General features: G+C 44.7%; 2 protein-coding genes across 9 annotated transcripts in view; both read right to left on the minus strand.

The window, feature by feature from the left end:
• The window catches only part of LOC118364196 (WD repeat-containing protein on Y chromosome-like), a 21,966-nt gene extending 21,792 nt beyond the window's left edge, over positions 1 to 174 (minus strand). For 5 of the 6 annotated variants that reach the window (XR_004821532.2, XR_004821533.2, XM_035745511.2 and 2 more), the window contains exon 1: positions 11 to 146. Coding sequence is in view for 3 of the 6 variants with exons in the window: in XM_035745511.2 (XP_035601404.2) it covers positions 11 to 81 (71 nt within the window). In the remaining 3 variants the exon portion in view is untranslated. Of the gene's footprint in view, positions 1 to 10 lie in introns of all 6 variants that reach the window. The other variant, XM_035745512.2, reaches the window with a different exon arrangement.
• On the minus strand, positions 150 to 8,862 carry LOC118364199 (microtubule-associated protein RP/EB family member 1-like). Of its 3 annotated transcripts, none has more exons than XM_035745520.2 (7): positions 8,699 to 8,862; positions 7,385 to 7,508; positions 7,027 to 7,172; positions 6,132 to 6,324; positions 5,644 to 5,753; positions 5,360 to 5,512; positions 150 to 3,708 (listed from the first exon to the last, which is right to left on the minus strand). In XM_035745520.2, exons 2-7 carry the CDS (start codon positions 7,503 to 7,505, stop codon positions 3,658 to 3,660), a joined length of 774 nt encoding a protein of 257 aa, XP_035601413.1. In that variant the 5' UTR covers positions 7,506 to 7,508; positions 8,699 to 8,862; the 3' UTR covers positions 150 to 3,657. The 3 variants fall into 3 exon arrangements, with proteins under 3 accessions (XP_035601413.1, XP_035601412.1, XP_052338071.1); XM_035745519.2 differs by lacking the exon at positions 8,699 to 8,862 and adding an exon at positions 8,326 to 8,610; XM_052482111.1 differs by lacking the exon at positions 8,699 to 8,862 and adding an exon at positions 7,650 to 7,685.
• Between the last annotated feature and the right edge of the window lie 6,188 nt (positions 8,863 to 15,050).

Genomic DNA, 15,050 nt, shown 5'->3' on the forward strand with positions numbered 1-15,050 from the left:
ATGCACATACCAGGCCTCTGAAGATACCTTCATTATGTTGGTATTGCTGCCCTGGGGCGAAGTACTTCCCATGACTAACATTAGGCCATATGGTTGGTTTGTTGTCGTCTCAGGCTTTTCAACAATTGAGTTTCACTAAATAATTGACATTCCAGAATAATGCACACTCTTTATGATGTCACAGCAATGGAATTCCAATCTGGCAAGTTGACCTGGAAATGTGAATTTCAAATTCTGTACTAGAACTGCTTGTTTTGTCAACCCGAATAACAGACCTTTTCTGCCATATATCATATTAGAGCAACAAAAATGAACAGCCAAACGAAGAAAAGAAAAAAATTGAAATACTGTTTTGTTTGTAAGAAACTTGTCGGCTAACATGATTTAAGTAAATCAGAAAGAATTAAACACATTTCCCGCTGAAATAAAAAAAAATTAAATCAATAAATGTAAATAAAACACACAAAAAAAAAAAAACCCAGACGGAAAAAAATAATAATAATAATAAAAAGAGCAAAAGCTGACACAAGGCCCACAGTGTACCAGAATGTCAGCACAGATGTCACAGGGGAGATCTGATGGACACCACTGATCTTTCACACCCCAAAAACACAAGAGCTGCAAGGGCTCCTTCCAATAACCACACCAATCATTCAGAATATCTAGAAAATTATACAATCAGGAAACAATAGCTAACACTCAATGGTTAAAGGTCAAGATTGGCACCAGGTTAGATTGAAACAGGCCATTGCGGGGTTCTGCCTTGTATATAAAATGCACTTCACCAAAACAATTTCCACCTTCCAGACTGACTACATTATAGATGTCTGCCAAATCTCAACTCCTGGATAAGTGTTTAATATCTGCAACCCACATATATAGCAAACTGATAGACTGCGCAGTCGATGACGTTGCACATAACCATTGGGTGTAGACTGCTGGAACATGACCCGTGTTTAAGACCAAAATACCCACAAAAATCTGCCACCAGGATAGTTTAGTCAAACAAGCCAAGTTCAAAAAAGACAATTATGTTTTTAAACGATCACTCAAAACAACATTTCTTGACTCAAGGTTAACAGTCAATGATTATTTCTGTGTGTTAAAACATACACATTCATATCCCAATACATTTTGAAACACTGTTTTGGACATGGTAATCCCAAAAAGTAGACAAATTAAATTAGGGTTGTGGTCCTGAAGAACGTAACGAGGACCAAAACGTAATTGAAAAAAATAAATAATACAGCCAGGCATCACCATGCAAAAACGTTCCGAAATGCACGACCTTCAAACTTCCTTCATTACCCAGAAAAGTCCCGTTTTAGTGCCAGAAAACTAAAGTACACTACAATGGTCAAATCTATGTGCAGCTCCCACATGGGCTTCAAGACAATTAATTACATATTCAGCATCAGAAAATCCCCTTCATAAAAAAAACGACAATGCAAAGCTGATGCCCAGCTATCAGCACAACCAAAGGATGCTATAGATCACATTGTTGTGGCATTACTGTTCAATTTATTATACATTATTTAACAGGCCTTGTAAGGAGGCAAGACTTTGGACTTGTCAGTTATGTACTTCTAATTAATCAGATAGGTCATTTCAGCCAACAGATGGGTGGCACGCGTTAGATTAAGTACACCAATAAGTTCAGAACACTTCAAATTAACCATCAATGATATCCACATGTAAATTGGCCTGTAAGAGCATTGTATTAACTGGAAGACTGAATCTATTTGCCAGATTCTCTAGACGTCCATTCAGAGCAGCAGAAAGAAAACAAGATCTGAAATGACAATTCTTTAAATTGAATTACAAACATTTGCCAAAAAGAGAGTACAAAGTCACATATGTAGGTTATGAAAGGTATATAAGAATAAGGCAAAGGTATTTATTGTTAAATACCTTTCATAACCTACATATGTGACTTTGTACTCTCTTTTTGGCAAATGTTTGTAATTCACGAAACTTTTTTATTTTAATTGTTTTTTTAAATCTCTGATCTTCCAGTGCAGAGAATGACAGTTCTATTTGTGCATCAGCATTTTGGGCCTAGAACCTGTCAATGGTGCAGTGGCTACATAATCATGAGAGATTAAAATGCAAGAAAGGAGTTAAAAAAAATAAATTAACATAGAAAAACATCAGTCCCCTTTTGCATTCCCTAAGAAGATGCAGACACTAGAGGTGCTAAATCAAGTTAAAACTTCATCCCCTGCCAACTGAACAATTTTAGACAAGAGAAATTACAAAAAAACAAAAACAGTGGATAATTTGGGATATGCTTGGGACCAGAGAGTTTCTGGCATCCACAGTGCACATGCCTTCCAACATCCAAGAGACAAAACACACAAAATATTACACCATAAACTTGTAGTTTAACATGTTTCTTCGTAACTATATCGTCAGGTTGTTATGAGCTGTCCCGAGAATTGCAGCCACACTAAGAGACGTTGACCTGAATCTTTGAGGAAAAAAATGCCACTTTCCTAGAATAAAAAGGATTGCAAACGTTTAAAAAAAATAATGTCCAAACAGGAGGAGACCAAATGAAAGTAGATAACTCAACTAGGTTTGAGAGATATGAACAGTTGGTTAGTAAAGCAAAAATGTCCCACGATCACTAAAGTGAATTTGCTCAGACCCAGAAAACAATTGCTACACGTGGCAAAGACAGTGATAATTTAGAAAACAGGTAAAATAAGAAAAATACTATGTACAAAAGTGACTGCAGGTTCCAATGAACTTGTAACGCCAATTCCTGGAACAAACACAGAAATTGAGGGGAAAGACAAGCAAACAAAAAAAGTGACATCTTACAGACAGTTCACTCTTCTGGACCCAAATAGAGCCAAAATGGCTGCCTTCAGGGCCTCCCGGGTGGCGCAGTGCTTAAGGGCGCTGTACTGCAGCGCCAGCTGTGCCATCAGAGTCCCTGGGTTTGCGCCCAGGCTCTGTCGTAACCAGCCGCGACCGGGAGGTCCGTGGGGCAACGCACAATTGGCCTAGCGTCGCCCGGGTTAGGGAGGGCTTGGTCGGTAGGGGTGTCCTTGTCTCATCGCGCACCAGCGACTCTTGTGGCGGGCTGGGCGCAGTGTGCGCTAGCCAAGGTGGCCAGGTGCACGGTGTTTCCTCCGGCGCATTGGTGCGGCTGGCTTCCGGGTTGGATGCGCACTGTGTTAAGAAGCAGTGCGGCTTGGTTGGGTTGTGTATCGGAGGACGCATGACTTTCAACCTTAGTCTCTCCCGAGCCTGTACGGGAGTTGTAGCGATGACACAAGATAGTAGCTACTACAACAATTGGATACCAGGAAATTGGGGAAAAAAAAAAAAAAAAAGAGTAAAATTTAATTTAAAAAATTGTTTTTAAAGAATGGCTGCCTTCTAACATGATGCTGATACGGGCCAATGGGATGACCCAGAGAAGGGCTTTCAAAATAGGTACTTCACACACACTTACTTATTTCAACTTGATTTTACAGAAAACAAACATTTGATATACAGTCCACTCAGAGATCACGAACGCATAACATGATACATTTTCTGGAGTGGGTGTTGTACATAGGGAGAGGATAGAGATGTTGTAGCTGATTGAAGGGGTTTGGTGGGTTGAGGGGTTGTATTAAAAGCTGCATGATCCAGTCTTGAACGTTAGAATTCCTCCTGGTCCTCTGACTCAGCGTCCGGTATGACAAAGCCCTCCTGAGATCACAGAGAGGGATGAAGAGGAACATATCAGGTTATAGGACTCTACGTAGCGGAAATACACTCAAATTGAGATCAACGTCTGACCTGGGCCAAATACACTACACAGCCAATAGTATGTGGACATCCCTTCATATTAGTGGATTTGGCTATTCCTGCCCTGCTAGAGCTGCCCCAGTCGACCTTAAGTGCTGTTTTTGGTGAACTGGAAACGTCTAGAATCAACATAGGCTCAGCCGCGAAGTGGTAGGCCACACAAGCTCACAGAACAGGACCGCCAAGTGCTGAAGCACGTAAAAAAAAAAAAAAAAAATTGAAAGTCACCTGTCCTCGGTTGCAATACTCACTACAGAGTTCCAACCTGTCTCTGGAAGCAATGTCAGACCAATAACTGTTTTGCCGGGAGCTTCATTAAATGGGTTTCCATGTAAAGGGAAATCCTAACGCTACGCCAGACGATTCTGTGCTTCCAACTTTGTGGCAACAGTTCGGGGAAGGCCCTTTCCTGTTTCAGCATGACAATGCCCCTGTGCACAAAGCAAGGTCCATACAGAAATGGTTTGCCGAGATCAGTGTGGAAGAACTTGACTGGCTCCACAGAAACCTGACCTCAACTCCACCGAACACATTTGGGATGAATTGGAACTCCGACTGCGACCCAGGCCAAATCACCCAACATCAGTGCCCTCTCTCATTAATACTCGTGGCTGAATAGAAGCAAGTCAATATACCAACAACATCTAGAGGAAAACCTTCCCAGAAGAGTGGAGGCTCTTATAGAAGCAAAGGGGGGGGGCAACTCCATATTTATGGCCATGATGGTGTCCGCATTCTTTTGGCAGTGTATATTTTTTCTTTTTGAATTTTCTTGGTATCCAATTGTTTTTAGTAGCTACTACTTGTCTCATCGCTACAACTCCCGTACGGGCTCGGGAGAGACGAAGGTTGAAAGTTATGCGTCCACCGATACACAACCCAACCGCACTGCTTCTTAACACAGCGCGCATCCAACCCGGAAGCCAGCCGCACCAATGTGTCAGAGGAAACACAGTGCACCTGGCAACCTTGGTTAGCGCGTACTGCGCCCGACCGGCCACAGGGGTCGCTGTTGCGCGATGAGACAAGGACATCCCTACCGGCCAAGCCCTCCCTAACCTGGACGACGCTAGGCCAATTGTGCGTCGCCCCACGGACCTCCCGGTCGCGGCCCGGTTACGACAGAGCCTGGGCGCGAACCCAGAGTCTCTGATGGCACAGCTGGCGCTGCAGTACAGCGCCCTTAACCACTGCGCCAGGAGGCCCTGTAGTGTACTTTTCAAACACTTGAGTGGCATTTCATTTGGTTTGCCTGGTATAGAAGGCACCAATGGAATAGTCCCAAAAGTGCAAAGTAAGCTAAATCAAGCACACTAGTGTTTGGACATTTATTCGACGCAGTTCTGATCTAAGCACGCATGAATTTCAAGGAAGGAAACTGCACAAGCTGTATGAGCATACTTTAGCATTCCGTTTGAGCTACATACATGCCATTCCACAAACTGAATTTTAAGAAGGCATCAGCAGTTGTTTGAACCAAAACACATGGGCTCAAACCTAAAAAAAGATGAAGTGACCCAGCGAGGCTGTGTGTAATGTTGACTAAACTCACATCTGTGGCGTAGAGTATATCCACGATCCTCTGCAGTGTGGGATCACCCTCTCCTTCCTTTTCTTGGCAGATGAGCTCAATGTTCCTCAGTTTGCCGAAATAAAAGTCCCTCTCCTTCTCCATGTCCTGGATGGTGGACTTCAGTATATTTACCTGGGAAGAGGGAGGTGGGAAACAGATGATATAACCTGCATCTCTGAACTTTGGCAAGAGCTTCAGTCAAACCAATTGTTATCATTTCTAAATAAGACATTGCACATTAATGGAAGGATGGATGACAGTACCTCCTGAATGAGTTCTGCCCGCTCCTCGTCACCTCCGCCAGCCCCTGGTCTCCGCGCCAAGCTGGACGCCATTTTTGGTGCTACCTTGGCAACTGCTGCTCGCTGGGATGCTGATGGGAACAAGCAACCAGTCAGAAAAGAGATGGGGAGAGGTTGCTATTGACAAGCTCAGTAGATTTAAGTATGGAAAGACAAATCACCTCTAGACTGCTTACAGAAGCCATTTCTTGCTGCTAGTCATTCTTTCTCCTACAGTGTTTCCATTCTCCCCCAAAACTAAAAGTATTTTCATTTTGTTTCTTTCAATTGACAATTTTAGTTCAACAGGTCTCAAGATGTTGATTTTTGGGACTTTGTGGCCCACCTAGAACCTTCTGTAGGGGAACCACTCCTAAAAAGTAATTCCACAGTGAATATATTTTTTTAAAAAAAGGCTCAGCTACTAGTAGTAGTAGTAGCTGAGTAGTAGGCTCAGCTGCTACTCTCACCAGCGTTGAGGATTTTCTTGGGCTTGTTGAGGGCCGACATGGCGGGGTTGGACATGGAGTCTTGGCCCTGGCGAGCCTCCACAGGATCGTACTCTTTCCCATCATAGTTGGCATCAAAGAACTTCTTGAACCACTGCACAAACTCAAAGTTGTCCTGGAACTTGCTTTTTATCAACTTGTCAACAGGGATGATCTTGGAAAGAACAAAGCACCAGGTAAGTGAATTAAACACCACAAAAAAAGGGTTAAATTAACACTAGTGGATGTCCACATTATGCACAGTTGATTTAGACAAAAAAGGCATCGCAGAGGTAGTGACTACCGTTACAAATGCTGTCGGGATGTGGATAGAACACACAGAGACTAGGAGACGAGGACTGTCCATTTCTAAACTCTCGCTCTGAAGTGTTTTGCTCTCCGTCTCTCAAAGACAGGACAGCGCTTCACTGCGCAGTAGCCGAATCCAACAAATACACCATCTAACTGCTGGATGAGAACCAATGACTAATAGAGTGGAGACTGCATAGGATGCCAACAGTCCTGTCTCTGCGGGCACAGGAAAGTCAATATCAGTGAGCCACTGTAGAGAGGTCATGCTAGCTCAGCAGTAAACACAATTAGCAAGCAGTGGCAGAGCTGCTACAGCTGACATCATTGGTACACACACAGACAAACCCACACTACGGGCAACTCAGACGTGTAAGTCCAACAACATGCCGTTGTTGAATTGTTATCATGTTACAAGCCAACACATGGTTAAGACAGAAAGCAAAAGGATCAATATGCTTCAAAAGCAACCAGTTCAAAAATATATAATTCAGCCTGGCAAATAGAGCTCTGGATGTAGACTAGAGCCTAGGACATGCTGAGAGGGAAAATGGAATATCCCACTTACTTTTTCGACACCCATTCTTTTGAAGCCAGCTTGCAATATCTTATAGTTGTGAATGAATTCGTGCTCTAGTTTTGCAGCAAATTTGACTTTCTTCAAAGGCACACAGCCGGGGAAGAGCATGTCCATGAACTGGCAGTAGGCCGCACCTTGAGAGGACAGGCACACCAGGGGTCAACACAAATGCTAATGAACTATTCCTCTATGATGACATACTGACACTAAAGGAAAGTAGGCTTAACGTTCAGGCTACATAAATTACAGGATTTACTTTCATTTTCCCTAACCATATAAGCAATCTATACCTTATGAAGTAATGGAAGAACAAATGCAGTTGTGCCATCCATAACCTGCCAATTACCTGAACATAACAGCTCGATCTTAGTAAGGTTGATCTGTAACGATTCGTTGATCCAGGCAAGCATGTCATGACGACTCAAGTTGTCACTGCACACTGAGGTTGAGTAAACGTTCACAGCCATTTTCTGTTGAAGCACAAAAGGAGAAATGTTGATTTCAACTTCATGTCACGTTAGAAAAAGCACAGGTGATATTTTTGGGGGGACATTTCTATGCCATATAATCATGTCAGAGATACAACAGGTTAGGTTGGGGGGGGAACCTACTACTGGTTCAGTGGGGACCATTCCTGAAACGAAGGGAAATGATCATGATCAGGAGAAGTTGAAGAAAGCTGCAGCCAGGTCTGTTAACCAAAGACAGAATCCCTTCTGAACACTGGCTAGCTAGGTAACTAACTAGGTAGTTTAGTTCAGTTGGACTAGCTTTCATAACGTTGGGTAGTTGATTTAGACGTATTGGTGAGTGGAAATTACGAGGATAGAAGCAAGCATTGTCTTGCAGATGTGTAAGCTACCCAAGTTAGGTAGCTAGAATATCCCTGAAATTACTATCAAATAAATGTGCCAACGTTAGTTAGTCATGAAGTCTGCTTGTAATGAAAGTTAGCTAGCTAACGTTTCTAAGTTACGTTAACTAGGTTGTCATTTTCAACGTAACAGCTAGCTTATCGAGCTAGTAAAGAAAAAGTAATGTTAGATAGCTACGGTACATATTAATAGTGCGCAAACTATCTGTGGGTGGCTAACTAGCTGGTCTGGTAACATTTCCCCCAGCTCAACTCAGTCGTGTTAGCTAACTAAACCACCATATACCATTGGCATAGAGATATGCATTCAATCTAACCCCGGCCTCTGCGCCCCATCCATGCCATTGGCTAACTAAATGCTAGCTAGTTAAATTACGTGTTCAATTGCAAATATTGCTGTATAAATGACTTACCCTGGTTTGGCGTAGGTGCTGCCAATATATTAATTCAAGAGACGTCAATGTTTACTACTCTCAGTTCATTCGAGAAATCTACCGGCGAGGCGATGTATTTAAATGCAACTGCGTGCGTTTGTTCTCAAGTCAAACGTCGCCAAGACGTAAAGTCTCGACGCATGCTGATGCTGGTGGATATGGGAAGAGATGGATACCTGGGCCCAATGACTGTCGAATTTAGTTATCGAAAGATGTCATGGATAATTTGCTACGTGCGTTTTTTTTAATCAAATATACGTTTCGTAAAGCATAGTTAGGTTGTTGCGAGTGTACTGATATAAGTAGGACATGTGACATCCCAGCAATTTTGAGAAAAATGTCGGAGTTGTACCTGATAACGCACTCGAATCGGCCCTCATTGGCAAGAATGGTCCCACCTGTCATCGCCTCCTCCCAACTGTCTTCCATATTTCTTTGAATACATGTATTTTTTTTTGTTAGAGCGCCCAATTGAGTATCACACACACACTAGCTGGTGGGCTAAGTCAGCAGAAGACATGGAAGCCCGATATCCTCCCATAAAGGGGAGAGGTATGAATGAGCTGTCACACAGCCTTAGAGGGCAATTTTCGACTCCGACCCACAGGTCACAGTTGCCCTGTGGTCATAGCTAGGCTCACCTGAAATTATTGTAGCTCTCTACCCTTAGTGTATACATTCTCCGGTTACTATTATATTACTTAATTTGATGAATTAGTATATTGCTTAAGAAATATTTTGTCATTTATTTTCTTTACATTCTGAGCTGAGAGAACACTGCATCACCATGATGCTGGGCATACATGGCTGCTCCTCTTGTGGAGCTGAACTACAAGTAGAAGATGGTCATGACCTGTGCCCCGCCTGCCTAGGCATTGGCCACCTACGTGAGGCCCTTTCTGACCCCTGTATTAACTGCACCATCCTGCCTGTGAAGGTTGAGGGCCTGGATTTCACAGATAATTTACTAGTGTTTGGCGGTGTTCGCCAGGACCCACCCAAGGCCACCAAAAGGGGGACAGCCCACAAAACCGATGGCACCCCCCCCCCGGTAAAACAGTCTAAAAATAAGAGCCTCACTCAGAAGGTTGATTACTTATCCTCTGAGATAGCGCAGCTAAAAACACTTTTGCATTTCTTCAAGCACCCAAAGTCGGTGCTCTCTAGCACTCCCTCCAGCATGGGGGATGCAACAGAGGACTCAGATAGCCGTGATGACCTCCACTCGGGCATCCAACCGGCTCTTTAGTGACCAGAAGGATGACACGCCCAACATGGTGAAGGAGGTGCCAACCAGTGTTGTGGACCCGTTCAGTCTCAACGCTAAAGATGGGTCAGAGGAGTCATTCCGAGGCTCTGATCACACAGAGTCAGACGAAAGCTCTGCCTCACTATGTGCTGTCCTGAATGTGGCCTTAGCTAGGCTAGAGCTTGATGACCCTCAAGCTACAGCTCCTGCAGCTAACCCATTCTTTAAGAAGGCCCTGGCAGCTATACTTTTCAGTGTGCCACCTTCACCGGCTTTTGTTACGGAGCTTGCTATGGTGGGCGAGACCCACGAGCTCTCGCCCACCATAGCAAGGACAGTAGGACACTATCTGACATGCACGATGCAAAACATGGGCTTGACCACATGCCTAGGGTGGATGAATTTATAGCAGAGCTGATGCTCTCCTTAGATGAAGGAGGATGGCCGCTGCCCCAGACCTCATTGCAGGGCCACAGATGAGCTACTGTCACGGGCCTATAACACAGCACCCCGCATTGGGAACTCCCTCTCAGCGCTCATGCTAGCACAGAACAGTATGCTCCAGCCGGACCACGCAGACCTGGACGTCTGCAACCTGAATGACGCATCTTCAAGTGTTTGCGTTCATGACCAGAGAGCTAGACAGACTGATGTCCACCCTTGTTGTGACTCGTCACCAGGCCTGGCTCGCCCAAGTCCCAGTGTCCGATGACTCCAGAAGGGCACTGGGAAAGCTCCCAGTAGCTCTTCTGCAACAATTCTTCTGCCACAATTCCAGTTGAATGCATTGGTGAAGGTACGAATGTTCCAACAACTGATGGGCATGCTTGCTGGGTGACACCATTAGGCTTGTCTTTAAGGCCACTACACGTGTGGTTCAACGACCTTCACGTGGAGGAAGAGAGCCTACCTGATTACAGGTGTCCCTCTCAGATCATTTCCGGCAAGGCGGGAAGTAGTGATGACCAACGCTTCACTAGCAAGCTGGAGATCAGTGTGGCAACACAGGTCTGTATGGGGAGAGTGGTGCCCCCACTGGAGGAAAGAGCACATCAACGTGCTAGAACTTCAGACAGTTTGCCTAGCCCCGATTCACTTCCTGCCGGTTCTCAAACATGTCATGATACGATCAGATAATACCTCAAGTGTTCCACATCAACCATCTACCACATCTGGCCTCCCTACGAGCCTACCACATCTGGCCTCCCTACGAGCCTACCACATCTCTGAACGAGGTGGCAGACTTCTTGTTGCGACAGAAACCGCCCCTGGGGGAGTGGAGACTTCACCCACAAGTAATGAAGATGATATGGCAGTGGTTTGAAACAGCACATTTGGACCTGTTCGCCTCAGAGCAAACACCCCACTGCTCCCTCTGGTTCTGTCTGTCAGAGATCAAGAACCCCTTGGGAATGGACGCCTTAGCCCATACATGGCCAGAGGGCCTACTGCATTTTTACATGACATAGGGTTGAGCGTTCTGACCTCAAAGGCCGTCAAGCACTTAAGGTAACTAGCTAAAGTTGGCTAGCTTGTGTGTGTTATCAATCAAATCAAATTTATTTATATAGCCCTTCGTCCATCAGCTGATATCTCAAAGTGCTGTACAGAAACCCAGCCTAAAACCCCAAACAGCAAGCAATGTAGGTGTAGAAGCACGGTGGCTAGGAAAAACTCCCTTGAAAGGCCAAAACCTAGGAAGAAACCTAGAGAGGAAACCAGGCTATGTGGGGTGGCCAGTACTCTTCTGGCTGCCAGGTGGAGATTATAACAGAACATGGCCAAGATGTTCAAATGTTCATAAATGACCAGCATGGTCAAATAATAATAATCACAGGCAGAACAGTTTAAACTGGAACAGCAGCACGGCCAGGTGGACTGGGGACAGCAAGGAGTCATCATGTCAGGTAGTCCTGAGGCATGGTCCTAGGGCTCAGTTCCTCCGAGAGAGAGAATTAGAGAGAGCATACTTAAATTCACACAGGACACCGGATAGGACAGCAGAAGTACTCCAGTTATAACAAATTGACCCTAGCCCCCCGACACAAACTCCTACAGAATAAATACTGGAGGCTGAGACAGGAGGGGTCAGGAGACACTGTGGCCCCATCCGATGACACCCCCGGACAGGGCCAAACAGGAAGGATATAACCCCACCCACTTTGCCAAAGCACAGCCCCCACACCACTAGAGGGATATCTTCAACCACCAACTTACCATCCTGAGACAAGGCCGAGTATAGCCCACAAAGATCTCCGCCACGGCACAACCCAAGGGGGGCGCCAACCCAGACAGGAAGATCACATCAGTGACTCAACCGACTCAAGTGACGCACCCCTCCTAGGGACGGTATGAAAGAGCCCTAGTAAGCCAGTGACTCAGCCCCTGTAATAGGATTAGAGGCAGAGAATCCCAGTGGAAAGAGGGGAACCGGCCAGGCAGAGACAGCAAGGGCAGTTTGTTGCTCCAGAGCCTTTCCGTTCACCTGTTATGTGTTACGCTAGTAGGTGATCGTGTTGTACTTACCAGTACCCAGTGTTCGCGGGGTCCAACATGCCAATCAACGTGCAAACTGCCAATCACGGGAATGCCTGGAATGTTCTGATGCCGGGCTTCCTGGTGGTTGGCAGAGTAGCGTGGAGGGGGGTTGGGCAGGGGGATGGAGCATACGTCTGGCCTTCATAAGAGAAGGTCACGGTTGGCTTGTGGGTTATCTTTCATTTATTTGGCGTGGGCTATGGCCAAACAGGGTTTATTAACCCTGTGTAAAGTTGGGTTAATAAACCGTCAATTCGTAAACTCAATCCTCTGTCTGGACAATTGTTATTTTATGATCTAGTCAGGTCATTACACCACTTCCAGGCACAAATGAGAGCGAACCTCACTCTGACCATTTCACTCGCCTTATCAGAGCTGTTTTCATGTTATCTAGACGTTGGTGACTAACTGCTGCTGGAAAAAAATGACACCGGTCATTTTCATCTGGTTTTACGAGTTTGTAAATCCATCAGTTTTTCTGTGCTCTGCCACCCTCAGACGACTGCTCTGAAATCGGAGGAGATAGCCAGAGTAAATTTATGAATGGGCTGGAGGGAAGCAAAAGTAATTCCGCTACCCAAGAACAGCAAAGCAACCTTTACTGGCTCAAACAGCCGACCAATCAGCCTGTTACCAACCCTTAGTAAAATAAATAATGTTTGACCTGTGTGGCGTACAGCAGGTCAGGCACCAGGGGGAGACTCGTCGAGGCCTGGTGACAGATGGAGTATACATCACGAGGCGATGGCTCCATCTGCTGGACGTGCCAGGTCTCGACGGGCTCTCAGGCCAGGACTAATTGGGGCTGATTGAGAGTTGGTGAGTAATCAAGGGTTGATTGCTCACCAGCTGTACAAGTCCCATAAAGCTGCGATACAGCAAGACCCAGAGCCAAGAAGACGTTATCCCAGAGAGGGTCTCATGGGGAGACCTGTTCTTTTCTTCTGAACTATTATTTTAATAAACACCTTTGAAACTGAGCTAATCCTACTGTGTCAGTGTCTGATCTGTGTAAACATTTTGACCCAACCCCCTGGTCTGCCACACCAGATATATTTCACAGTAAACAAATTTTTAGCTCTTTTATAAGGGATTTCAACATGTATGGCACTTAAACAAATTACTGATTGGCTGACAGAAATTGATAATAAAAAGCTTGTGGGAGCTGTTTTGTTAGACTTGTGCAGCTTTTGACATTATCGATCATAATATGCTACTGGAAAAAAACATGTTGTGGCTTTATATCCACTGCTATATTGTGTTTTCGAAAGTTACCTGTGTAACACAACACAGGGGGTGTTATTTAATGGAAGCCTCTCCAACATAATCCAGGTAGAGTCAGGGATTCTCCAGGGCAGCTGTCTAGGCCCCTTAATTGTTTCAATCTTTACTAATGACCTGCCACTGGCTCTGAGTAAAGCCTGTAAGTCTATGTATGCTGATGACTCAGTACCTTACAAGACAGCAACACCTGACAAAAAGCTGCAGTCAGTTTCAGAATGGGTGGTAAGAAATAAGTTAGTCCTACATATTCAAAAAAACAAAGCATTGTATTTGAGACCAATCATTTACTAAACCCTAAACCTCAATTAAATCTTGTAATTATTGTTGAAATTAAGCAAGTTGAGGAGACTAAACTGCTTGGAGTAACCATGTATTGTAAACTATTGATGCAACAGTAGCTAAGATGGGGAGAGGTCTGTCCATAATAAAGCGCTGCTCTGCCGTTATCAACAAGGCCGGTCCTACAGACCCTAGTTGTGGCACCTGGATTACTGCCCAGTCGTGTGATCAGGTGCCACAAAGAGGAACTTTAAAAAATTACAATTGGCCCAGAACAGGGCAGCATGGCTGGCCCTTAAATGTACATGGAGAGCTAACATTAATAATATGCATGTCAATCTCTCCTGGCTCAAAGTAGAGGAAAGATTGACTTCATCACTACAGTCGTGGCCAAAAGATTTGAGAATGACAAAAATATTAATTTCCAAAGTTGGCTGCTTCAGTGTCTTTAGATATTTTTGTCAGATGTTACTATGGAATACTGAAGTATAATTACAAGCATTTCATAAGTGTCAAAGATTTTTTCCAGATGCCCCAAACAATCAGAAAAAGGATTCAGAGAAAATAACTTTAACCCAGTCCTCAGCAGTCCAATCCCTGTACCTTTTGCAGACTATCAGTCTGTCCCTGATGTTTTCCCTGGAGAGAAGTGGCTTCTTTGCTGCTCTTCTTGACACCAGGCCATCCTCCAAAAGTCTTCGTCTCACTGTGCGTGGAGATGCACTCACACCTGCCTGCTGCCATTCCTGAGCAAGCTCTGTACTGGTGGTGCCCCGATCCCACAGCTCAATCAACTTTAGGAGAAGGTCCTGGCGCTTGCTGGACTTTCTTGGGCGCCCTGAAGCCTTCTTCACAACAATTGAACCGCTCTCCTTGAAGTTCTTGATTATCCAATAAATGGTTGATTTAGGTGCAATCTTACTGGCAGCAATATCCTTGCCTGTGAAGCCCTTTTTGTGCAACGCAATGGTGCTGGCACGTGGTTCCTTGCAGGTAACCAAGTTTGACAGAGGAAGAACAATGATTCCAAGCACCACCCTCCTTTTGAAGCTTCCAGTCTGTTATTCAAACTCAATCAGCATGACAGAGAGATCTCCAGCCTTGTCCTCGTCAACACTCACACCTGTCAACACTCACACCTGTGTTAACGAGAGAATCACTGACATGATGTCAGCTGATCCTTTGGCGGCAGGGCTGAAATGCATTGGAAATGTTTTGGGAGGATTCAGTTAATTTGCATGGCAAAGAGGGACTTTGCAATTAATTAATTAATTCATTAATTAATCTGATCACTCTTCATAACATTCTGGAGTATATGCAAATTGTCATCATACAAACTGAGGAAGCAGACTTT

The sequence above is a fragment of the Oncorhynchus keta genome, chromosome 27 (assembly GCF_023373465.1).
Source record: "Oncorhynchus keta strain PuntledgeMale-10-30-2019 chromosome 27, Oket_V2, whole genome shotgun sequence".
Classification (NCBI taxonomy): Eukaryota; Metazoa; Chordata; class Actinopteri; order Salmoniformes; family Salmonidae; genus Oncorhynchus; species Oncorhynchus keta.

What these genes read in the sequence shown, in the direction of transcription:
- LOC118364199 (XM_052482111.1), bottom strand. Translation starts at nt 7,670, where the DNA reads ATGGTCCCCACTGAACCAGTA. An exon ending in AAAGAATGGGTGTCGAAAAA is followed by an intron (nt 6,325 to 7,026) that starts GTAAGTGGGATA and finishes GTTCTTTCCAAG; the next exon opens with ATCATCCCTGTTGACAAGTT. An exon ending in CAAGAAAATCCTCAACGCTG is followed by an intron (nt 5,754 to 6,131) that starts GTGAGAGTAGCA and finishes TGTTCCCATCAG; the next exon opens with CATCCCAGCGAGCAGCAGTT.